At 33.6% G+C, this 25,363-nt stretch overlaps 4 protein-coding genes across 7 annotated transcripts; 2 read left to right on the top strand and 2 right to left on the bottom strand.

Moving 5' to 3' along the window:
- Positions 1–854: 854 nt before the first annotated feature.
- Positions 855–3,823, top strand: LOC105803534 (protein gamma response 1). 2 transcript variants are annotated; one of them, XM_012635766.2, is made up of 3 exons: positions 855–1,150; positions 1,562–2,815; positions 3,096–3,823. In XM_012635766.2, exons 2-3 carry the CDS (start codon positions 1,564–1,566, stop codon positions 3,773–3,775), a joined length of 1,932 nt encoding a protein of 643 aa, XP_012491220.1. In that variant the 5' UTR covers positions 855–1,150; positions 1,562–1,563; the 3' UTR covers positions 3,776–3,823. The 2 variants fall into 2 exon arrangements, with proteins under 2 accessions (XP_012491220.1, XP_012491219.1); XM_012635765.2 differs by lacking the exon at positions 855–1,150 and having other exon boundaries at positions 1,549–2,815.
- Positions 3,824–4,856: 1,033 nt separating this feature from the next.
- Positions 4,857–6,335, top strand: LOC105803535 (GDSL esterase/lipase 7). The gene is made up of 5 exons (XM_012635770.2): positions 4,857–5,159; positions 5,240–5,361; positions 5,448–5,696; positions 5,775–6,030; positions 6,116–6,335. The coding sequence occupies exons 1-5, from the start codon at positions 4,916–4,918 to the stop codon at positions 6,328–6,330; spliced, it is 1,086 nt and encodes a 361-aa protein (XP_012491224.2). The 5' UTR covers positions 4,857–4,915; the 3' UTR covers positions 6,331–6,335.
- A 31-nt stretch (positions 6,336–6,366) lies between these two features.
- On the bottom strand, positions 6,367–7,988 carry LOC105803536 (hypothetical protein). Its single transcript, XM_012635771.2, has 5 exons — positions 7,830–7,988; positions 7,679–7,716; positions 7,523–7,580; positions 7,058–7,119; positions 6,367–6,845 (listed from the first exon to the last, which is right to left on the bottom strand). Exons 1-5 carry the CDS (start codon positions 7,921–7,923, stop codon positions 6,651–6,653), a joined length of 447 nt encoding a protein of 148 aa, XP_012491225.1. The 5' UTR covers positions 7,924–7,988; the 3' UTR covers positions 6,367–6,650.
- Positions 7,989–20,470: 12,482 nt separating this feature from the next.
- Positions 20,471–24,784, bottom strand: LOC105803538 (F-box/kelch-repeat protein At5g15710). Of its 3 annotated transcripts, XR_008191293.1 has the most exons (4): positions 24,655–24,784; positions 22,439–24,130; positions 21,330–21,349; positions 20,471–21,026 (listed from the first exon to the last, which is right to left on the bottom strand). XR_008191293.1 is itself a non-coding variant. In XM_012635772.2 (2 exons), exon 2 carries the CDS (start codon positions 24,116–24,118, stop codon positions 22,802–22,804), a length of 1,317 nt encoding a protein of 438 aa, XP_012491226.1. In that variant the 5' UTR covers positions 24,119–24,130; positions 24,655–24,784; the 3' UTR covers positions 22,204–22,801. The 3 variants fall into 3 exon arrangements, 1 of the variants encoding a protein (XP_012491226.1); XR_001136478.2 differs by lacking the exon at positions 21,330–21,349; XM_012635772.2 differs by lacking the exons at positions 20,471–21,026; positions 21,330–21,349 and having other exon boundaries at positions 22,204–24,130.
- Between the last annotated feature and the right edge of the window lie 579 nt (positions 24,785–25,363).

Raw genomic sequence — 25,363 nt, 5'->3', positions numbered from 1 at the left:
AGGCTTGTATAAATCTTGGGAAGGTTGTATATCATGTTTTTGTTCTAAAATGCTTATGTTTGCATGAATTGTGTTTTGAATTAAATGTTTTGTATTCGTAATTACTTCAGCAACGAATGTAACATCTAGTAACTCAGACTTGACGATCGGGGTGTTACATTTATAACCCGAATATGAGTACAGAATGTGTTATATTAAGTATTGAAACTAAGTTTCTTGCATAATTCATTTGTTAAAGATTGAAATAAGATCGTAGTTGTTTCGACAACGAATGTGGCATCTAATATATTTGGTCCATCGGTCGGGTCGGGTATGAGATGTTATAGATTATGTCCTAATGTGTGTCATAACATCCTACCACTGGTTACCTACCAAGTAGCCTTTCCCATCTAGTTACATTATGTAGGAAGCTCATGACTATATTGCGTAGCTTATGAGGCAAGGTCATTGATCACTAGGATTTATGGCCCTGTTTATATAAGACCTTTTACTCCCATAAAAGAGAAGGATCTTTTTTCTCGAAAAACCCTTTATAACAAATTTCGTGATATGTGAAAGAGCACATTGCCATTTGGATATGTTGTTTTAAAATTCAACATTTTGTTCCACTACATACATGTTACAATACAAACAAAGGTTGAATCTTTCGTCCAGGACTTTCCACTCAGTATGCTAATAAACAATAATTCTTCCTTTTCCAACAAAATTTATGAAGAATAAGTGGGCTTGAAATAATAGTGAAGGCCCAAGAGTCCATTTTAATGATTTGGGCCTCCAGAGTTATTTTCTAATTATTCTATTCTCATAATATTCACGTTATATTTATTAAAAAGAATTAAAAATCTGAATCTTCCCCGCCACTGCAACCACAGCCGCTGTGCAATTCAAGGGTGAGCCATCGGCTCAAATTCAAGCCCCCGCCACCGTCCCGGTGCATCTCCACTCTCAAGGAATTTTCAGTCTCTTTCATTTCTTCAACTTATTGTTTGTCCCATTTCTCCTTTTGCTTCCAACCAAAACGAAACTTAGTGACGGCATTTCTAACTTCTTCTTCAGATTTCTTAGAATTGGCTGACATTTTCTTTAGATTGGTGAAGGCAGGCAATTCATTTCTTTCTTTCTTTTTCTGATTGCTGGATTCAAGCACAAAGTAAGTCTTGTTTTTTTGGTTTTAATTTTCCTAATTGCCTTTCACCTTTTTTTTTTTTTTTTGAGTTTCAGTTTTCTTGCTAACTGTTTATATGTAATTCATGCAACAACGATGAATTTAAGCTGTTTCTGGTCTTCTTTGCCCGTTTGAGATTATTGTTATTTTTCTTTGTCCCGTTGCTAGTTTGTCTAGAAAGAGGCTCCAGCTTGTTTAGACCGTTTGAATTCATATCCTTTTTCTTTAAGGTTCAATTGTTCAACAAAACTCTGAAATTGAGTTCAAACGATAGGGTTCTTTTTTATTTCTAGAATGGATATCCCCTTTCCCAATAATACTTAGTTAAATTCATAATTCACCGACATATTTTGTGTTGAACTGATGACTTGACTGTTCTTGCGATGTTAATTCCAGAAATGGAACAATCTCCAAAATTAGGGCTTTCAGTCGATGGCAATGATGTTAAGTATATCTCTGGGTTAAGCACCATACTAGTTGCTTCAATTCAGGAAGCAAAGGACAAAATTTCTCAGATCGAGTACATCTTTTGTAGCCAACTGTATCCAAATTTCCAGTCGAAATGTAAAGGCTTGGAGAAAATATATGCAGAGGCCAAGAAAGAGGCTGAAGATGCATGGAAGAAGAAGGAAAACGAGTTCAATCTCCTACTGGAGGAGCTTGAACTTGAAAGGAAAAAGGTTGTTGAAGAGAATCGTTCTTTCTTGCTTGAGAAGGAAAAGCTACAAAAGGAGCACGAAGAGAAAATGAGGCAACTTGTTGTTAAACTACAAAGTCAAGAAACAAAAATTGAGGAGCTAAAAGGGGAGCTTATGTTGAAGTGTAAGGAGGTTGATGAGGGAATGGAATTGCATAGTAAATTAGTGCAGCTAGTTCAAGCAAAAGCCTCCGTGATAGCTGATAAGGGTAAAGAATTAAAAGAGCATGAAGAGAAAACAAATGTACTTCTCAGTGACGTAAACAACCTGCGTAAAAAGGTTGAAGTACTCCAGCGGGAGCTCGGAGAAAAGACTCAGGAAGTTGCTGATGGGAAGAAATTGGCAGAAAATTTACTTAAAAAGGTTGAGTCGCAAGCCTTTGATGTTATGCATAATGAAGAGCAGCTGATCAATTGTAACAAGGAGAAGAAGCTACTTGAGGCCAACTTCGAGAAATTGAAGGAGAACTACAAAGAACTCCATGTGGCACTTGGGAAGAAGACAGATGAAGTTGAGGAAGGAAGAAAATCGCAGGAACAGTTGCTTAGACAAATTGATTTAGAAGGGTCAGAAAATTTGAAGAATAAACAGCAGTTGGAGGAGAATGAGAAAATAAAAGAACAACTTCTGGGCAAAGTAAAAAGCTTGGAACTGAAGATCAATGAACTGCAGGCTGCCAAACTTAGTAGAAGTGGTAATGATGCACGCCATGCAGTTGAAGAAAGGGATTTATGCGAGAAGTTACTAAAACAGATTGAAGCGAAGGCCTCTGAGTTGGTAGCTGAGAAGAAGAAAAAAAGAGATCTCCTTGATGCTTACAAAAGGCTAAAATCTCAGTACAACTACCTCTGCAGAAAGAATGGCCTTACTACCGAGAACATGTCTTTTTCAAATAAACTGGAAGATGAAAGTGACTCAGCCAGGCATCATGACAAATCCAAACCTTCTCTTGGTAACTTTCCACAGCTTATATTTAGTTTATGTCTGTTGGCTTCTATTTTGATCAATGCTTATTGCTTAGTCATTCCAGTTAGTTTCCGCTAATTGCTACATTTGCTCTAGGATCTATCAAGTTATTGACTTCTCGTTTTGCTGAATTGATGATTTAAGTGAGAATGTTAAGAACACCCTATGGTTTGAGGCAACATGCTGAAAAAACATTGCTGCCACTGCTCTATATCTGCTTTTCTTTGTAATAGATTTCTAAGCTACATTTTGTTGTCTCATTACAGATGCTGAAAACAGGATTCTGAAGACTCCTATGGTTGTTTTTGGCACAAAAAGCATGAAGGATGTAATTGGCATGAATGGTGACTTAGAGGACGAGAAAGGAGTCAAACCAATTGAAACCTCTACCTCTCACTCCAGTCGTAAATGCCCCTCAAGTGTGAAGTCTAATCCTATAGTTGGTGCAAAGCGACCGGCTTCTGGTTGGAGAGATACTAGGTCCCACCAAGGCCAAGCTAGGCATGATCCCCATGATGATTTTCTTGACACTCCTCTGGAGAATATCAGAGGAAACCTGGAGAAAGCTATGAAGAAAGAAGCTGGTGATCCTCTGGTTCAAGACGACATGAATGTTGATAGCTCAGATGATGAGACACATGATGTTAGCGTTGACAAGAAGCAACAAAAACAGGAGACACCGTTTCAAATGGTTGACAAGGGAAGTTTCAAGTATGTGGAACCAGTAAGAAAGAAAGCAGAGAGGGAGAAATTGAAAGGATATGAATGCAATCAATGTAAGAAATTCTATGATGCTGTTCTTAGCAAGGGAGCTGAAGGCAATGAAGATCACAACAAGAATTTCCGTTGTGAGCATCATGATGGTGTGTCGAGGCATCGATATAAGTATGTTCCTCCTATGACTCCTGAGGGATTTTGGAATATTGGGTTTGAATCGGAAATGTGATTTGTCTAGTTCAATATTGAATATGCAATTTTCATTTAAGTTTAATTATCATTCATACGCCAGCCTTTAGTCTGTAAATAAACCAAAAATGGAAAAAGTTTAAAATGAATGGCCAAATAGTATTGAGCTTCACCATCTACACTCAAATATCATAAATGGTATTCAAGTGTTGGAGGCTTTCGGCCCAAAGACAAAACTTCCTTATATTGCTTTTTTATAATAGGGTAAATTACAAAAAGAGTCACTCGTTATCGTTTTATTACGAAGTGGTCATTCTATCATTAAACTCCGTTACTTCTCTAACGGTAGTCTTACATGACAATCCCAATGAGTTTTAAATACCAACTTAGATGTTCAGTTGCTGGGATGAAAATAGGTTTTTAATTAAATAAATTTAATTTGGACTGCCACATAAGACATCCAAGTTAGCATTCAAAACCCATTTGGACTGCTACGTAGGACCGCCGTTAGGGAGGTAACGAAGCTTAACGGTAGAATAATCACTTCATAACAAAAAGATAACATAAGTGACTAAAACGTAACATTTCAAATATAAGTGACTAAAATGTAATTTGAGGTAAACAAAAGTGGCTGCATTTGTGGTTTGCCCTAAAATATATTAGTGATTTTCTTAAGAATTGGATCATTTTATTATATATGCTTTTTAATTAAAACCCTTTGTTTTATTGGATGTTGATATTTTTGTCCTCGAATTAATGATAAACAGGAGCAACGCGAGAATTCATACACTAAATGCTAATAATTCGTGGTTACAAAATTCGAATGAAATATAACAATTTCAAAGTAATAATTAAATTCCATAACAAAAATTATATATATATATATATAAAAATTCATGTCATACACATGAAATTCTGTTTAGTGATAAAGAGTACCTTTACATTTCGGTTGTGTCATATTTTTGGCGTACCTATTGCTGAAGTCACTAAAATCATTTTTATCTCCTCAACCAAAAAACAAAATGGCTTAGCTTCGTGTGATGAGATATAAATAGTCATGGTGATGTACTTTTATGATTTCGGTTTTTTCATTTCTCAACAAAATCTCCATAGACCTTCGATATTCAACACTTACATAAAACCATTATCCTCCTATTCTTCTTTAATTTCTCTTGCAAAGATGAGCAACAACAACTTCATCACGTCCAACATTTTCTTATTCAGTCTCCATCAATTCCTCTTGTTAGTCCACACTAAACCTCTGGTACCAGCTCTCTATGTATTCGGAGATTCATTGTTTGACAGTGGCAATAACAATCTTCTGCCAACAATGGCCAGGGCAAACTTCCCACCTTACGGCCACAATTTCGTCCAGCACTTCACTGGAAGGTTCACTAATGGTAGAACTCTCCCAGATTTTATAGGTATTCTATGTCTTAAAACTCAATTTTCCTTCATTTAAATTATACCCATTTTTTTCTTAATATTTATGGTTATTTTGAAGCTGAGTTTCTTGAGCTGCCATATCCTCCACCATACTTGGGCATACACGACTCAGTACCCTTAACAGGTTTGAATTATGCATCTTCAGCTTGTGGAATTCTCCCTCAAACTGGAACTATATTTGTAAGTCCTTCACCTTACTTTACTCTTAATTAATTGGAAATTGACCCACCAATTAATTTTCACGGAACCTTTTGTTTTGGGGGCAGGGCAAATGCTTGAGTTTGGGTGAACAAATTGACTTGTTTAAATGGACAATTGAATCGAAGCTGCCTACCCACTTTAACAGCTTAGAGGAGCTTTCTAAACACTTGGCAGATTCTATTTTCATAATTACAACAGGCAGCAATGATTACATTCAAAACTATCTAGAACCAACCTTGTTTAGCACAAATCATGATTATGATCCTCAATCATTTGCTCAGCTTCTTATAGATGATCTCTCCAACCATTTCCAGGTTCTCTCCATAAATTCTCTTTTTACCAGTCTCAGCTTCTTCTTCATATACGTATTGATCATGTTATTGGAATTGCAGAGCGTATATAAATTAGGAGCAAGGAAGATAATAATGCACGAAATAGCCCCACTTGGATGCATCCCACATTATACAAGAAAATATCAAGTAGTCGTAGGCAAATGTCATGAACAAACTAACCAAATTGTCTCATATTTCAATACCAAGCTTCATGAATTGCTCAAGTCTTTAACATCCACTCTTCAAGGCTCCATACTTGTTCTTGCTCGAATTAATTCATTAGGCTATGATGTCATTACTAATCCTTCAAAATATGGTAAGCTTTGAAGGCATATTTTCATAATTACTTATTTAAAAGATCATGCATCCATTGTATTGAATGATAGTCCATATTATTGCAGGATACAGTGATGCAAGCAATCCATGTTGCACAACTTGGGGTAACGGGAGTGCTGTATGTATTCCATGGCTGGAACCATGCCCTAACCCAAATCAACATTTTTTCTGGGATGGTTATCATAATACAGAGACAGGGAATTCAGTGGCAGCCTCCCTTTGTTTCAACACTTCTGAATTTTGTACTCCTTTTAGTATTAAGGACCTCATACAAATTTAAATAAATTATGCTATCATATTAAATATTCATAACAGATTTGTAAGTCTTCGCCATATGACTATATATATTTATATCACAAGCAAAACAAAACAAAAGAAAAAAAACATGGTATAACAAAGTAAACCTAATGTACAAAAACTGTGTTCCTATAACTGAAAATACTTGTTTAAAAAAAAAAAAACCCCACTGTTTCTTGTTCCTATGCAAGCCTATATGACCCAACTATAACCAAAAAGGACAAAAACACAACAAACTGATGTTTGCTACATGAAGGCTAAGTGACTTCACTTTCTTTCGTGATGAGGGCAAGGCAAAGTCGATCAATGCCTTGGTACATGATTGTTGATTGGAGGCTTCCGACGAGGTCTGCCTCTGTAATCCTCTTGCATCAACTTTACAATCTCTTTAGTTGCTTCCAGAAGCTTTTCTGATTCGACATTGTTACCACCATTTCTGGGAGTTCCCAATCCGGCAAAATTACTTGTCTTTGCCTCCAACTTGTTCACACCACTCACCTGTTTTTCAAACATAAAATAATAATGTTCATAGGTTACTGTAAACAATACCTAGCAAATGAAGCCAATTAAATTTAGTTAGCTTAACCGATGTCTTAAGACAGTCTTTAAGGTTAATTAAATGTACAATTTACAAGAATATTTTTGGACTAATTGCAGCAGTGTAGAGTTAAAGGCGTGTGTGTTTTAGAGAGAGAGAGAGAAGGAAAGACCTGATTATTTGGTTGATGTTGAGATTTCCCAATGGACACGCTTTCAGCACCATTGTTCCCCCCTGCATCCAAAGGGCAATATCTAGGATGAATACACTACAAAGTTGAGATTTAATCATGGCAAAACATATTGTATATCATTTGATTAAATCAGAAGCAAAATTATAAGCTAAAAGAAGAAAAATCCATTTTATAAACAACAAAACTTTTCCGTTACATACATACAAGTTATGATATTCACACATCCTTGGCCTAACATCTAATAACCCTAGCGAATTTCACAAAAGAGATCTAGAAGGGTTGAATTTTTTCAGTTATGCTTTGGAGGGTGATGGTTAGGCCCTCGATAATCAGCACCAAAAGCTACAAAATCAGCTGTTTCAACACTCCTATTTTCATTCCCATATTTCACATTAAAACCTCCCTTTCCTTCAATTTCACATTTTCCATCACACAGGTTTGCACCTGAATTCTTTGAAGCCACCATTACTTCATGTCCTCCAATTTTCCTTCCATTAAATTCCTGCAAATGTATATATATATATGCATCAGCTTTCCAAAAACTTCAAAATATATGAACAAATATACTGTTTTTAACTTACAAATTAATCCAAAACCAACCTTTCGAGTAACACTTCCTTCACCAGCTGTTTCCCTACCTGAAGAAAAAATTGAAACAACAGATAAATCAATCTCAGAGTATATGATTAGAAGGTTATTTTAAGTAAATTAGTGCCAAACAAAAAAAGAAGAAGCTCACTATTGATTATACCTTGTTGAGCATGCACTGAGCAGCTGTTAAGGGCATGCAAAACAAAGAAAAGCAAAATTAATAAGCCTGCAGTAAACCTTATCATATGCACCATCTTTGTGATTCTTCCTTCAACTTAAAAGAGAGGAAATCTGAAAAAAAAACCAAGGAATAGGTTTTATAGAGAGTTCAACCCCAAGTCAAAGCTAGGGTTCCGACACCTTCCTAAATAAAATATTTGCTTCTGGGATAAATGCAGAGCTTAGGGAAACTCACCAATAAAAAAACTTAACTACAATCACAAATATCCAAATTTAAAATATTTTAAATAAAAAAAAATATTATTATTATTCTTTGCATCAAAAGTTTGAATGTGGTATTGAGCATTGATTTACCAAAGTTAGGGACAAAGTGTGAGTGTAGCTTTGTCTTTGGATTGGAAATGTTCATTTTGTCCCCCATTGCCTTCATGCATGCAACGAGGGTCTTTGAGTTGTTAAATCCTAGTAGGGAGTTTTAGTTTATTATATAATGAGGTGGAGCTTGTTTGACATGAGTCTTACCAAGTATCCAATTTGCCCTAAAACTTTGACTTCTTATTAGTATTAAAGCTGGCTTTGTTTTTTCCACTTAAACGAATTCGAATCCCTGCAAATTGAAAGATGGTTAAAAACAAAAGGGAAAAAAAGTGTCAGAACTGGTCAAGGTCTCTGAGTTACAGATTCGGTCTTCTGCTGAATTGAATATTACATGGAGGAAGAATGTGATAAAAACAAATCTGTGTTCCCTAGGGTACCCTATGATAGCCATGGCTATGCATATTTCTCTTCTTTTTTAACAAAAGTATCTTTTTAAAGGCATGCTATACTTTCTTTTTATAGAATAAATTAATATAGATATAGATGATATTTGCTCTGAAATTAATGATACATTGAAGCCACCTTTTTCATCGGAGCCGTTGCATGAACCATTCAATCAAACCCCTGTAAGATCACGATACAAGGAAGTAGGCATTGGCAATTACAAAGGCTTTGCTGTGTATGTATTTAAACTCTATAAAGGACTAGTTTCAGCTCAATCAAATGCATTTCTTAGTCCAAATTTCGTAGGATATGTATTAGGAAAATTAATTTTTAGATCCCATATTTCAGCTGTTTTAGTTTTGTTTCATGCCTTAACATTGAGTTTTTTACATTAATAGTATAAAAAAAATATTATAAAAATGGGGTGGAAAGTAGATTATTTACGAGAATAAATTGCTTTAAATGATAAAAGTTAATGTCGCTAATGTATCGGGCAACACCACCTATAAACACCAATATTTTAATTATAAAAGGGTGTTGCCAATAAGGAGGTGGCACCTTCTTTTTACCTGTGACCTTTTATTTTGTATTTTTTTTTACAAAAAAAAAAAGAAGAAAATTTGCCCTATATTTACTACTTCTATTTTTTTTTGTTTTTTTTAGTTCTTAAGCTTACATTTTTGTTAAATCACTCCAAAATTGATGGAAAAGTTAATGAATGTTAACTTTGTTGACTTAATATATACGTAGATTGACACATGGTTGACATGAAAATTTTAATTTTTTAATTCTTAAAATTTTAAAAATTAATTAAATGTTGACATGTCATCCATGTGGCAATCCATGTGTATGCCACATCATCAAAGTTTAAAAAACGTTAATTTTTCTTTCCATCTTGGGGTGATTTAATAAAAACGCAAATTTAAAAACTAAAAAAGCGAAAAATTAAATGGAAGAATAAAATGATATTTTTATAAAAGTGGAGGGTAAATATATCATTATATCTTTAAAAATAGAAAAAGGAAAAAGTGACCGGTAAAAAGGGTGCCACCTTCTTTGTTCGCTACACCCTTTTATAATTAAAATATTATTATTTTGCTTATTTTTAATTAAAATGTTAATTTTATAGGTAGTGTAGATTGATACATTGACGAGACTAATTTTATTATTCAAAATAATTTATTCTCGTAAATAATTTACTTTCTACCCTATTTTCGTAATTGACTTTTTTTGTATTATTAATGTAAGTCCCTCCCCTATATAAAAAAATTAGTTCTCCTAAATCCCTTCTAAGTAAGGGTTAATATTTAATGCACAACTAATATATATCATCAATAAATAAGTTACAGCACATCATTAATTAATTAATTAAATTTTTCTATAAGTAAAGATATCAAGTTTATTGATTCAGCAAAACTCGGTACAAAATCAAATCAAAACATAATATCAAATACTTGGAAAAAAAAATCAGCGTTATGCCAAAATAAGAGTACACCTGGGAAGCAAAAAGTCGAGGAAAGAAGTCGCAATAAGTCGCAGTCTCCATTGGCCCCTATTTTAGCGATATTATCAGCTTTCATATTAACAGTGCGGACTGCGGAATATGTGAAGATTAATCCAAAAAACCTGAATAATCCTTCCTAGGGAAACTACTAACATAATTACCGATGCAACACTTGATATCAAGATCACAGTTATATATATATATATATATATATATATTTATGCTAGTTTTTTTATTTTATTATTTATATTTGTATTTTTTAATAATATTATTTTTAATTTTTAAATTTATATGTTTTTAATGTAACAATGTTTTACTATTGTCCTTAACATTTATGGGGAAGAAAAAGGTTTGTATATATATTATGGGTTTAGTTGGCATGAAGATATATATATATAAGAAATAAATAAATAAAAGAGGGAGGGGAGGGTCAAAATAGGGAGGGCAAAGCAACGAAGCATAGTTCCCAAAGAGGCATGAGCATGAAATTAAGAGCTAGAAGTAACATGGGCAAGTGATTAGTGCATAGAATTACTAAACCCTATCACATTATATCAATAAACTAATCCTGCCTTTTGTTAACACTTTAGAAGCCGAGGATCCTTTGTCCCCACCTCATCTTCACAACTGTGTGCCACCCCACTCCATTTCATGCTTTTATTATTCTCCCTTTTAAACAAAATTAACCCACACCAACCCTTTCATATCATTTTATCACCCATCTAATTTAATTCGATTATCTCAAATTTATTTTCAACCAATTAAAAATTTTCAGCCATTTATTCTTCATTATATTAAAGTAATTATAAAGAAAAATAAAAAATTTCTTTTATAAATATATCATATTTTTTAGAATTATTTTATTTTTAACTAATATAATTAATCATAAAATAAATAATAAACAAAAGAGATTAATATTGGTCATATAAAAAGATTTTCAATTTAAAATAATTTCATAAATTAAGAATTAGAGTTTGAGGAGAAGATTTGAAGAACGCAGAAGAGAATGTTCGATCTTATTCAACCAACATAAATGAGGTTAAACTCATTTTTAAAGATGAAGTTTAAAATACCTCTGGAACGAAATTATCCATCCAATATCAAGTCTCAAAGAAATTTAGATAAAATCTCACCCCAATCAGGCAATATGGTTATGCTAACACAAAAGAGATAAAAGTTGTTTTTCAAGATTAAGTCTTAATGATAATTTGAAGTAAACTTCGTTGACCCAAACACAAGTCTCGAAACCCGTTGAATCAATCTCAAGCAAGTAACTCTACAAAATCCTTTTTAAAATCAAGTCTTGATGACGTTTAAAGCAGACAGTATCCATACAAGATCAAATCTAAACAATTCTTAGATCGATGATGAGAATATTATACACAAATTATAACCCAAATTTCATAAATAAAATTCTTTAATTTATTTCTAATTTTTGAAGTCATAAAATTTTCTATAATCAAAATTGCAATGACTCCCAAAACCTAGTCATCTAAAATTGAAGTATTTTCCAGCTAAAAAGAAAAGAAAATTGATCAACAATAGCAATTCGTGAATGGTGAACATCAAGTCAGAAAGTGGTAGTTATGAGTATCACTTCCTTTAAAGAAGAAGTGGCTTCTCTTGCAAAAGTTATGAGATCAAGTTGTTTTATTGATGATATAGATTGAAAGCTTAAGTGATTCCTACAAATGGAACTCAACACCAAATTCTTATAACAAGTTGATAAAATTTCTACTAACACTATTCAAAAACTACTTCAAAACAAGTTTTCATGTTAACTCAAAAATTTCATCACGCACTACATCAAAGATCAAGCTGATATTGTTGCTCCGCTTTCATATCATATCATATATATATATATATATATGATATTATAAATTTTTAATGAATTGGTGGGGAATCAATTGGAAATCAATCGAGAAATTTGATGAATTTTTCACCATGTGTTGTGACGTGAATTGGACAGGAGTTCAAAAAAGTTTATGGTTGATTGCAATTTCGGCATCATGCTGGATTGTGTGGTTAGCTCGGAATAATAAAGTGTTTGATAGGACATTGATAAATTTAGATACAATGTTGTACCACTCTAAAATGAGAGCTTTGATGTGGGCTAGAGCAGTGCTTGATGAATGTCAATTTTCGGAGTGTTATTGGTGGTACTGGCCAGCAAAATGTAGCTCATCAAGAAGCATGTTAAGCAGGACGGTTAACGATTGGGAGCCACCTCCTCCCAGAGTGGTTGAAATTTAATGTGGCTGGCGTTGTTTAGGAGGATGTAGCGGGTTGTGGTGGGGTTTTGAGAGATAATAAAGGAGTGGCTTGTGCGTTATTCTCAGGGCGGATCAAAGCTAGGGGATCGGGAATGACAAAATTAATGGCATTTAAAGGAGTAGTGGAGATGTATATTGGATTGAATCGAAAGGCGCATGTTCCATTAATAATTGAATTAAACTTTGTTGTTGTTGCGGAATGGTTGATAAATAGGAGGCATAGACCATAGTCGTTACTCAATTTATTTGAGAATATCAACTATGGCACTAGGCAGCTACTAAATTTATTTGAGAATATCAACTATGGCACTAGGCAGATGGCTGGATTTCAAGTTGCGGTTACTCATCGACAAAGTAATGGTATGGCAGATGTTTTGGCGAAAGCAGATATATCGAGATCTTCTTTTTTTAAAGTCTCGTGGTGAATTGAATATATACTTTCTTATACTTATTGTATAGTGGTTTTTGTATCTGGATGTTAGTTGTAATATTGTTGTACTCCTCTTGTTTTTGAAAGAGTTGGTGCTTCCAACATCTTTCTAGAAGTATTTCTTCGAATGAGAAAAAAGAAAAGTAAGCATATATGGACGGGAAATTGCAACATAAATTCCTCCACCTTTTTATATAATTTTTAGTGGTGTTATGCAAGTTATATTTTCATAATAATTCATTTCAATTTATTTATATTCAATCATCTAGCTTGTAATACCCCCTACCCGTTTCCGTCGCCGGAATAGGATACGAGGCATTACCAGATTTTTACTGAATTAATTTTTCTGTTATTACGAGTTTAATTACTATTCATTTATCGAATCATGTCATGACGTCCCTTGGATGGGCCTCCGAAGCTCAAAACATACACCGGGACTAAATTGATATTAAATCGAAGCCATAAGAAATTTTTCGCAAAATCTCAAAATTATACTTACTCTAGCCATACCAACAGCTAAGTTACAAACATTCATTTCTATGTAATATTGGTATTTAGTCTATACATGTCGTTATTTCAAAATAAGTCATTTTCAATTACCAAAAGATATGGGTTGATAGTGTGATAAAGCTCCGACTAATCTCTAACCTTCGAGCTCCCGAGCACTACAAAATAGGGAAAAAGAGAACGGGGTAAGCACATTGTGCTTAGTAAGTTTATGCAACAAGAATTATACTTACCATATTATACACCTATCATTTAATAACACAAGCACACATCCAATTCACATAAACATATACCTATCACATACAAACTCAACTTTTGCATTAGTTAAGTAAACATCATATAAATTCATTACAAAGACAACTGATTGATGAGCTCATCAATTCCATATTTTCCATTCCCTTGTTATTTTTCCATATTTATCCCGCTGAATTTCTCAGAATTTCAATGGATTTTCAGAGGTACATTTTAGTGTACAAATCCGGGTCCGTCAATTCATATTCATGTGCGCACATTTCCATTTCAAAGAGCACACTCCCGCGAACCTCATCCTTACAAATGGATTACTACCCAAAGCTAAATCCTATAATATAAACTCATAGAGTATTGTCTGGATTACTACCCAAAGCTAAATCCTACAACGGCAATTACTCTAATGAGCTTGGATCTCAATTACCAGTCCAAAGCTAAATTCAGACCTAATTCGGATTACCCGTCCGGCTAAATCCATTTTCCACATATTCTTCGGGAGGGCTATATCAGAATAGGATCACCCGTCCGAGCTAGATCCTTTTTACCGTCAATTCCTTTTCAGAGATCCATCGAGTTTTCCTTCCATTCAACCGGGATTTATTTTCTCTTTTCATCAAGAATATCAATACTTCATCAATTATCATACAATAAACATCCAACTCATTTTCACATCAATAACAAACATTTCAAGCATTTAAGAATATAATTCAAGTTACACGAACTTACCTCGACACTTGTTCGTAACCAAAAATCTACTAATCCCGAACTTTTTATTTTCCTCGATCTTGCTTCGTATTTGAATTTTCCGGATCTAAATAAATAAATTTAATCATTAATCTAATATTTTTCATGTTCATATGTAACATTCTCTATAATTCCATTATTATTTATAGTGCATTCAAAGCTATCTCACTGAGTCACAGTCACTAAATTATTTATATCTGGAGCTACAGAACTCCAAATTAAGATCCGTTAATTTTCCCTAAAACTAGACTTACATATCTTCCTACCATAAAATTTTCAGAATTTTTGGTTTAGCCAGTAAGTACACTTTATTCTTTAAAGTTTCCCCTATTTCACTGTTCGACAGTTCCAACCTCTCTTCACTAAAATTTAATTATCTCATTGTACAGAATTCGGATGATGTTTCCATTTGTTTCTTCTGAAAATAGACCCATTAATTATTATAACCATATAAATTATAAATCATAATAATTTTTGTAGAATTTTTAATGATTTTCCAAAGTCAGAACAGGGGAACCCGAATTCATTCTGACCTTGTCTCACAAAATCTATTATATCTCATGATTTACAATTCCATTGCTTACATCGTTTCTTTTTTAAGAAACTAGACTCAATAAGATTTTATTTCATATTTTATTCATCCTCTAATTAGATCTCTACAATTTTTGGTGATTTTTAAAAGTTAGAGTACTGCTGCTGTCCAAAACTATTTTAGTGTATGATGTTAATTACCATTTTTCCCTAAACTTTCAATAAATGATAATTTCATCCCTACTCAATTAACCTCTCAATTGAGCTGATTTTTCTCAGTTAACACTTTATCCCATCACTTTAAACTACTTTATAAGCTTTGGAATCAGAATTTTAGCACTAGACTTTAATTCCAAACTTTTTCACAATTAAGTCCTACAAATCAATTTCTATTGAAATTACCTAATAAAATCATCTCATAAACAAATTAAAGCTTCAATTTCATCCTATTTCATCATAAAATTCCAGCACATATTCATAGAAACTTTCAAATTCATTCATAAAATCAAAAACTAATGAATTTAGTAATAGGATCTAGTTGTAAAAGTCTTAGAAACACAAAAATTATGAGAAAAAGGCAAGGATTAACTCACTTGGTGAAAAAATTATGAAAAATCAGCTTGAAGAAACCCTTAGGATGTTTTTTGCTGATGGGAATGCAGAAAAATAAAGAGGAATCTAGATAATTCCACTTTAGTCCTAACCTTTAAAGTAAATTTTGCAATATTCCAATTTTACCCTTAATTCTTCAATTCTCCTGATTTTTTCTCAGCGTGTGCCACCCAAAATATCTCCTTTTAGGGTTATTTTCAATTTATGTCCCTCTTCATTTAACAATTGAGCTATTTAACCCTTCTAGTAACTTTTACACCTTTCTCAATTTAGTCCTTTTTGCTTAATTGACTACCCAAACATTAAAATTTTCTAACGAAATTTTAATACCATATTACTAACACTTCATAAATGTTTATAAAAATATGTTTGACTTAATTTTATGAGATTAAAGTCTCGATACCTTATTTTTACCCAATTTCTTCAATAATTTCTTTTTCTAACTAACCACTAAATCGGTAAAATTTTTCTATTGATATTTTCATACGATTTTCCTATCATACCAATATTCATGCAAAAATATTAAAATAAATTTCTCTTTAAATCGGATTTGTGGTTACGAAACCACTATTCCGACAACCTTGAATTTGGGCCATTACAACTCTCCCCCCTTAAGGATTTTCGTCCTCGAAAATCTTACTAGTAAAGAGGTTCGGGTATTGTTTCCTCATTGCCTCCTCCGGTTCCCATGTCACTTCCTCTATCCCGTGCTTTTGCCATAATACTTTCACCAAATTTATCTTTTTATTTCTAAGCTCCTTTGTTTCCCATGCCAATATCTTGACCGGTTCTTCATTGTAAGTCATATCCGGCTGAATCTCCACTTCTGTCGGAGAAATAACATGTGAAGGATCTGATCGATACCGTCGTAGCATAGATACATGAAAAACATTATGAATTCTATCGAGTTCCGGTGGTAATGCCAATCGATAAGCGACCGGTCCAATTCTTTTTACGATTTCATATGGCCCGATAAATCTTGGACTCAATTTGCCCTTTCGACCGAATCGGAGAACTTTCTTCCAAGGAGACACTTTTAAGAATACATTATCACCCACCTGAATTCAACCTCTTTTCGTTTAAGATCAGCATATGACTTCTGACGATCGGAAGCTGCTTTTAGACTATCTCGAATCACCTTGACTTTTTCTTCTGTTTCCCTGATCAAATCAACCCCATGTATCTTCTTTTCACTGAGCTCTGTCCAATATAATGGTGTTCTACATTTTCTACCATACAAAGCTTCATACGGAGCCATTTTAATACTGGACTGATAACTGTTATTATAAGCAAATTCAATCAAAGGTAGATACCTCTCCCAATTACCTTCAAACTCTAATATACAACATCGGAGTATATCTTCCAATACCTGAATTACACGCTCAGATTGGCCATCTGTCTGAAGATGAAATGCAGTACTGAAATGCAACTGAGTACCCAAGGCTTCTTTCAATTTGTCCTAGAAACGAGATGTAAATCGGGGATCTCTATCTGATATAATGGAGATTGGCACTCCATGTAGCCTGACAATCTCAGATATATACAATTTAGCCAATTTATCTAGAGAATAATCCATACGTACCGGGATAAAATATGCTGATTTTGTTAATCGATCAACGATCACCCAAATGGCATCTTTCTTTTTCGGTGACAATGGTAATCCCGACACAAAATCCATAGTAATTCTTTCCCATTTCCATTCCGGTATAATAATTGGCTGGAGCAATCCCGAAGGTACCTGATGTTCTGCTTTAACCTGTTGACATATCAGCCATCTTGATACAAACTCAGAAATATCACGTTTCATACCTGGCCACCAGTACATCTTCTTCAAATCATTATACATTTTATTACCTGCCGGATGCACGGATATAATACCACTGTGTGCCTCGTGTAAAATCTTCTGTACAAGCTCTGAATTCTTTGGTACACATACTCTGCCTCTGAATAATAAACAACCATCAATCCCAATCTGAAATTCTGAATCATTACCTGACTCACATTGTACCCGTTTAGCCTGTAGCTTCTCATCATTTTTCTGAGCTTCATATATTTGTTGTAGAAATATCGGTTTAACTCTCAACTCAACTACGACTAAACCATCATCAACCAAAGACAATCGGGCATTCATAGCTCGTAAAGCAAACAGAGATTTTCGACTCAGAGCATCAGCTATAACATTAGCCTTACCCGGATGGTAATCAATAACCAAATCATAGTCTTTTATCAGTTCAAGCCACCTACACTGTCTCAAATTCAGATCTTTCTGTGTCATCAGATATTTCAAACTTTTATGATCAGTATAAATATGACATTTTTCACCATACAAATAATGTCGCCATATTTTTAATGCAAATACAATAGCAGCTAATTCAAGATCATGCACCGGGTAATTTCTTTCATGTGTCTTAAGTTGTCTCGAAGCATAAGCTATAACTTTACCTTTTTGCATCAAGACACAACCTAAACCATTTAATGATGCATCACTATAAATAATAAATTCTTTACCCGATTCAGATTGTACCAACACAGGTACTTTTGTCAACAAATCTTTCAATCGGTCGAAACTCTGCTGACATTCATTAGTCCACTCGAATTTAACATCTTTCTGTAATAAATGGGTCATCGGAGAAGCTATCATAGAAAACCCCTGTACAAATCTGCGATAATAACCAGCTAAACCCAAGAAACTTCTAACTTCAGATTCATTCTTCGGTGGACTCCAATTGACAATAGCTGAGATTTTACTCGGATCTACCCTGATGCCTTCTGCGGATACAATATGTCCAAGAAAACCCACTTCTCGAAGCCAAAATTCACATTTATTAAATTTAGCATATAGCTGCTTTTCTCACAGAATTTGCAACACAATTCTCAAATGTTCTGCATGCTCATTTATAAATATTACTAACACTTCATAAATATTTATAAAAATATTTTTGACTCGTTTTTATGAGATTGAAGTCTCGATACCTTATTTTTACCCAATTTCTTCAATAATTTCTTTTTCTAACTAACCACTAAATCGGTAAAATTTTTCTATTGATATTTTCATACGATTTTCCTATCATACCAATATTCATGCAAAAATATTAAAATAAATTTCTCTTTAAATCGGATTTATGGTTACGAAACCACTATTCCGATAACCTTGAATTTAGGCCATATTACGACTTACAAATTTACATAATAAGTTATTGTAAATTTTAAAACTGCTTAATTTTTTTAACTTTATAAATATTTTTACAAATTAAATACACTATTAAAATTGAAATAAATATTTAAAATATAAATAATTTTATTTCAATCATAAGAGATAAATAAAAATAATTTTTAGAACTCTTTTACAGGATTCATATTTTTAAGAGTTATTTTATCTCTAATTAATTTAAATTAATCAAGAAATAAATAATAAAAATTATACCATCTTTAATTAATATAATTAATTATAAAATAAATAATAAATAAAAATATTTAGTCATTATAATTATTCATTTGAAGATATCATGTTCCACAAGAACCCTCTCTTTAACATTATAAAAAAATGTCACCTCCAAACTTTAAAAATTCGGAAGCCCAAGAGTTTAAAAATTGAAGCTTGAAGAGAAGGTTTTGAATATTTGAAGCTTTCTCACTCTCCAAAATCTCAAAAATATTGTAAGTGTCGAAGACCTAAAGAAGCTATGAAGAACGCTACATCAATTTTGAAAAAAGTTGTTCATTGATCTTGCAACAAAAAGAAGGCTAAGCTCATTATTCATGACTAAACTCATTCTTTTGATTGCATAAACAGAGAATGTAAAAATTTGTTTTTTTTTTTTTAAGATTAAGTCTCAGTTGACCCTTGAAATAAACATCATCAACCTAATATCAAGTATTGAAGATCATTGCATCAAATCTCAAGGAATCCCAAATAAGAAACTTTCTAAACTTATATTCAAAATCAAGTATAGACGAACTTTGAAGCGCACTACATCTATTTAATATCAAATTTAGACAAACTATCTTAAAATTAAAGGTCCATTGAAAAAAGATAACCCTGAATTTTTAAGAAATTTTTAGAAGTAATTATGAAAACTATATATTGTTGATTTTGGTTTTCCATAATTCATGTTGTGTGTATCAATCTTTTTTTTTTTGAATTAAACAATTCAAAACATTTTACAATTTCAATAAAAGGAAAGGATGGTTACTTTGTTTTGTTGCCTCAAAAAAAAAAAAGTCAAAACTGCAATTTCAACTATCAGAAAAAGACTTCTAATATCTTTTTGCTATTCATTATTTCCTTTAAAACAATTTAATACTATAATTGAAGATAATGGGTGATAGTATGTTCGATACCTCTGCAAGGGCTCCCGTTTCAACGTCACCCTCAATGTTATACTTTAGTTTTACTACAAATTAGCATCAAATATTGAAAATATGCAACCTCACTCCTAATCTCTTACTTTAAGGAAGATTAAGCCCAGATTTTGACACCTGTAAAAACAGTATGGCTCCATTTACCAATGTCATGTGTGTTTCATCTTTAGTTAGTGAGCATCGATTCTATTATTACTTGTACTAATCCACCAGATGATTTGGAATCCTTGTGTCTGTGTATGTAGGGAATTTGGAGAATTCCGATTGTTTTAATGTGGGTGTTTTTGATGTTGGATTTTCAACCGGGTAAAATAAGTTGCTTGCTTTCAAACGACAATGTCACATGTATAACACTAACATTAATTATATCAATTTGGGGTTGTCAAGAAATTATTTGGCAATCCAAGAAAATAAAAAGATTCCTTTTAGATTGCCTTTTTGTTTCTTCTTTAATACAATAAATTTTCTTCCCTTTACAACGAAATATCTTGGAGCTTTCCATCTTCCATTTACGATTTTATCACCCATCTTCCCTGAATTACACGGAATATCATTCCTAGGATTAAACTGTAATGGAACCATTTCTTCCTATATTTTGCCCTGCTATGGATATACAATAACAAAAATTCAGCAACTTGAACAAAGGATAAAAGAAAGAGTTTTATATTGCTTTTCTCACCAAAAAAATTGGCAAAAATATTACTTATATGATGAATTTCGTCTCATTTTACTTAAATTATCACTTTTGACCATAAAAAAATGAACTACCTAAATGGAAAAAGTGATGGTTTGAGAGGATGATGAATGGTACATGCAGTCCTTTCAAACTTCAATTTCTGCTCCATCATGTTGTTTTATTTGATAAGGTCATTTCAAAGATGTTTCAGAATTCAGAATAAGGTAAGCCAAGTAATCCCACACTGCAACAAAGTCATCATTTAGCTCAACCACTTAACAAGAAGGTCAAACCAGATGGCCCAGAAGTAGTTCCAGTTGCAGTAATAACACTCTGGAGCTTCATCCTAGGGTAACCAGCAACAGCAACAGACTATGTCCGTCAGTTTAATGAGAACCTGTCAGCTTCTTTTGATGATGCATCTATACTTCAATATTCAACACGGTTATAATCTTTCTATATGTGGTTCAAAACACAATCCTCGGCACGATGTTCCTCACTATTACTTATGCAACACATTCAAGTCACTGCAGCAACAACGCGGATTTCCAGTTACCCACGGGCAAAGAAAATATTAATATGTTATACTATTACAACAGCTTAACCCAAATCAACAAATGTTCTCAAATTTAAAGCATTCTTAATATGCTACCGTACAGGAGCAGGATATAACAACTAGCATCTCTTGCAATTTATTTAGTTTGTAACCTATCACCGATTAATGGTGATAATGAATTGATACAACCCCTTTAGCACCAGATCTGAAGTTTCATTTTCACATGTAATCAAAGCCTGTTGCTGTTCATAGGAGGTAATGAAGAAGAACTTACCTTCTTCAGCAGCAACCATGCTGAAACCAGAATCAACACATTATTGTTCATTCAACTCAAACGGGCAATGCAGTTGAAATTTGTAAATGAAACTGCCTCATCAATTGACATCAGATGCAATGCATGAGAGTCATCAGACTGCAAACTATGGAAAATTTTACATGGAATATCAACGTTTCTGCAGTTTCAATGTTTTCCTTGTTGGTGAAGCTGCCTAAGACTGCTATGTGCAGAATAATAAAAACTAGCCAAATTCTATTACTAGCTCTCAGCCTCACCAAAACCAAATCCCGATTCTGGAAAACGAATTAATTGCTCCTGTTGGCTTTATAAGCATATTCTTATTTTTAAGTCACTTTAAGAACATGTGGATCATCAATTAAGCAAGAATAAAGGGCGACCGTCCAGCAGCAAGCAAGGAGCATTACTGAAACTAACCATCAAGGTAAAATAGAAGCTAACAGGCTTGCTTAATGATTAAAAACAGATGCAGTACCAGTTAAAATATTTTCACGTGTGAGTGTCCAACATATTTCAGGGGAACATGACCTTAACATTTCCAATTAGTTAAAAATAAACTCCTAAAAATTGCTAGGCTGAATAATCTAAAAGGACAATGCACAATGTTGATTCATCCAGTGCAACAAAAGACAGCATACAATTTATCTTTTGTCGGTTCATAGTAAGCACAAGATTGGATTAACTCTTCACAAAACATAACCAAATTCAAGTGTTTCAATTTTTCTTTGTTTTTTTCATGAGAAACAATGACAGTATATAACCCAAGGATGCTCCAAATCAAATTTGAAGATCATGAAAAACACCAATTTATTATTTTATTTGTGGTAAATTTATATCATATTACCTCTATAAAGAATTCAAACACCCGTAATAGATTTATTTAAGGAGAACAAAAGTAAAGAGGGTCCAGAAGAGCTTCTCAATCACTAAGAGGAGAGTTAAGAGCATTGAAAGTACAAAGTGTACAAGCTGTGATGAAGTCAGCAGAATGACATACATCAGCCACTATGACATAAATCGACAGGCAACAAAAGTAAAATAACATTAGAGTTAAATTAGTACGCAAAGGCCAGTGCAAAAATTCTTACAATTCTTTTAGTCCCATGATATACACCTTTAAGGAGTTCAGCCCTCATCTAGTTATTGAAGTACAACCCAGCCCGGTGTCAATGTGCCTCATTCAGTCCAGGTATGGAATGATATCACCAAGTGCCTAAAAATTGGTGATGTAAATAGCTTGAAAAGGATATGTTCACGATGCTGATGCAGTAGCAAGGATCACTTGGTGGCACAATCCGCCAACAGCAGAGAAGTAATTCCCGTCAAAATATGTGCAGGAAGCAGGAAAAAGGATGGTGTGAAAGAAGATATCATCTTTCTTACAAAGAAATAGGAACTACTGGCCACAAGTTAACCTCTCAACAGGTCATCTCAAAAGGAAATTTTCCAGCTCAGTGGACAGAGGCATCAAATCTTGGCTCATAGAAGCAAACCTGACTGTTGTATGACTGAAGAGCACAGCCGGCAATCCAAGACCAAACCTTCTTTTCCACATCATAAATTAGGCCCTTCCCTTGGTTCCAAGATGTGAAGCAGATAAGATTATCCTGTCCGAAGCACTCAAATCTCTCTGCTGATAGTCTCAACAAAGCTCGAAAATATTTAGGTGGCATTCTACTTATCTCCACCCACATAATCTTAGCATGATCCAATTCCCAAATTCTCATACTTTGTAGGGTACTATAAAGACCAATTCTTCCAACCAGAAACAGGCGCTTCTGTGTCCCGGCAACCAAATAACCATCTAGCAAAGATCTAGGGAACTTTGCTGGAATATGCTCCCAATATCCAGAGTCAAGACGATACATCATCAAGCCAAGGGGTGAAAGGGTTTCCAAATATAACCTGGAGTCACAATATGCCATCTTTGAGGAGCACAGATTTACTGCAGGCATTATCTGGTGGACCGTCCACTTATCAATCTTTGAGTCATATACTTCAGTAGGCAGTGACTTGTCACCATAAATATCACTAGTGGCTATAACTTTAAATGATTTGTCTGTTCGATCCACGACCATAATCAACTGTCTTTGCTGGTTATAATTCATGCTTGGCAGTGTTCTCCAAGTTTGTGTAAGAGGATTACATACTAGAGCTCTGAAAATTAGACCATCAAGTCCAGAAAAGCAAACTAGTCCACCTGAAGAGCCGACCAACCAGAAGGCCCACTGAGGCAAAAAATTGAATGGAATTCTATACCATGTTTTTAATGGCAAACTAAAAACTGAGCATTGCGGAGTCTGTGAGTTCTTCCAAAATGTAAGTAGACATGGCCCATGAGATGGCACTTCTGAGTGAAACTTGAGAAAACTATTATCTTGAAGTATTGAATTCCATCTTTTACAAACTGAACGAAGCCGGAATATCATAAATGGGGGAACCCTTGCCAAAATTTCATTAAATAAGTCCTCAGGCAACATTGCCCATATGTTATCTTCCATTTGAACATCAGGATGAACTGCCTTACCAAATGTAGCAACCGTCTCCTCATCTAAACCCCGTGGTTTAGTCTTTACCACCTTCTGCCTAGACGGACTAGTGTTCCTCGATCCTATCCGACCTGATGGGCTTGTATTCCTCGACCCGCAACCCCTAACAGGTAATACTTCTTTAGGACAACTCTCATCATTGTGAAAAGGCTTGTTTTTGTTTAACTGGGAACTGGATAATCTAGATTCAGATGATTCCGCAGCAGCATCCATAGTCATGAATCCTCAAACCTAAGCAAACCAATTTTGTTGCTTTTATTTAAGATAAATAACTAAATAGTTAAAAAGAAAAAAGCTATTAACACCTACACCAAAATCCTAACTTTCAAGCTTAAACAATGTATTCAAGTACCGAGCAGCCAATTGCTTAACAGTCAAGACCACCCATAGCTATTCATTCACGAAAAGCAAAGCAACCCAATGTTGTTTCATATCTAAAAACCAAGCTCAATGCTCAAATTCAAGTCTTTATTCACCCAAAGATCCTAGCTTTCAAGCTAAAAACGATGAAATAAAATCAAGTAGAACACAGCAAATCACAAAAACCCAATCAATACAATAGATAACTGAACAACTCCAGCTCTTCAGTTGGAATAAAAAAAAATAAAACCTTTAAATCAGATCCAGGCATGATAATCATGTAAACAGAAAACAATAATTCAAACAACTGGTGGAAGCATTGAGTTAAAATCAATGAACGATAGAAGCAAAGATAGAAAAAGTTTGAATCTTGGGAGAATATTTAGATGGGTTACCTTAGATTCAAAGGATTTATCTCTGTTCTTGGTGAGGAAGTCAGGAGAAGTAAATTTCTGGCATAGAAATAAGGGAACCTAACCTCAATGACTCTTACATTCGTTTTCCTGATTTATTTTGTCATTATTTGAAAAATATTAAATAAAAATGGACTTTTTTTTTTAAGTTGAAAATTGGAGCCCAAATGCCAAACTCCAAACTGGTGCCAAGTAAGAGAGACCATGGGATATCCAACGAGGACATTACATAGCAGCAAACTTGGGATTGATTGGTCAATGACTTAAAACTAATGTCGCTACTAACACTCTGTAATCACGGACAAAGGCTATAATAGTACTTCCATCAATTATTTTTATCCGATAAATATTTTTAAAAATTCTTCTTTTTTACTCAAATAACACCATGCAAATGCATTGTGTCGAATAAAAAGAAAACGAAATGCACACATATTATAATACCTAATCTTGCTAAATTTAAATTGGACAAAATTGTATTGAATTTAAACTAATTATTATTTTTTGTTAAAATATGTTTCACAAATTTAGAATTTAGTTCTTATACTTTTGTTTTCAGAGATTTAATCCTGTTAATTTTTTTGGTTAAATTTGTTAGTGTGACATTTTAAAATAAAAAATATACTTACTTAATAGTCATGTAGCTAAAAAATGATTTTAACACCGTTAATAGTTGCCCCTAAATTTTGAAACC

The sequence above is a fragment of the Gossypium raimondii genome, chromosome 11, assembly GCF_025698545.1.
Source record: "Gossypium raimondii isolate GPD5lz chromosome 11, ASM2569854v1, whole genome shotgun sequence".
NCBI lineage: Eukaryota > Viridiplantae > Streptophyta > Magnoliopsida > Malvales > Malvaceae > Gossypium > Gossypium raimondii.
This window is presented reverse-complemented; position numbering and strand designations above follow the sequence as displayed.

Bases quoted from the DNA above. Each gene is read 5' to 3' on its own strand.
- LOC105803534 (XM_012635765.2), top strand. From the start codon at position 1,549: ATGTTAATTCCAGAAATGGAACAATCTCCAAAATTAGGGCTTTCAGTC. The intron at 2,816-3,095 runs GTAACTTTCCAC...GTCTCATTACAG, and splicing joins CAAATCCAAACCTTCTCTTG to ATGCTGAAAACAGGATTCTG.
- LOC105803536 (XM_012635771.2), bottom strand. From the start codon at position 7,923: ATGGTGCATATGATAAGGTTTACTGCAGGCTTATTAATTTTGCTTTTC. The intron at 7,717-7,829 runs GTATAATCAATA...TTTTTTCTTCAG, and splicing joins CTCAGTGCATGCTCAACAAG to GTAGGGAAACAGCTGGTGAA. The intron at 7,581-7,678 runs GTTGGTTTTGGA...ATACATTTGCAG, and splicing joins AAGGAAGTGTTACTCGAAAG to GAATTTAATGGAAGGAAAAT.
- LOC105803538 (XM_012635772.2), bottom strand. From the start codon at position 24,118: ATGACTATGGATGCTGCTGCGGAATCATCTGAATCTAGATTATCCAGT.
- LOC105803535 (XM_012635770.2), top strand. From the start codon at position 4,916: ATGAGCAACAACAACTTCATCACGTCCAACATTTTCTTATTCAGTCTC. The intron at 5,160-5,239 runs GTATTCTATGTC...GTTATTTTGAAG, and splicing joins AACTCTCCCAGATTTTATAG to CTGAGTTTCTTGAGCTGCCA. The intron at 5,362-5,447 runs GTAAGTCCTTCA...TTTTGGGGGCAG, and splicing joins CTCAAACTGGAACTATATTT to GGCAAATGCTTGAGTTTGGG.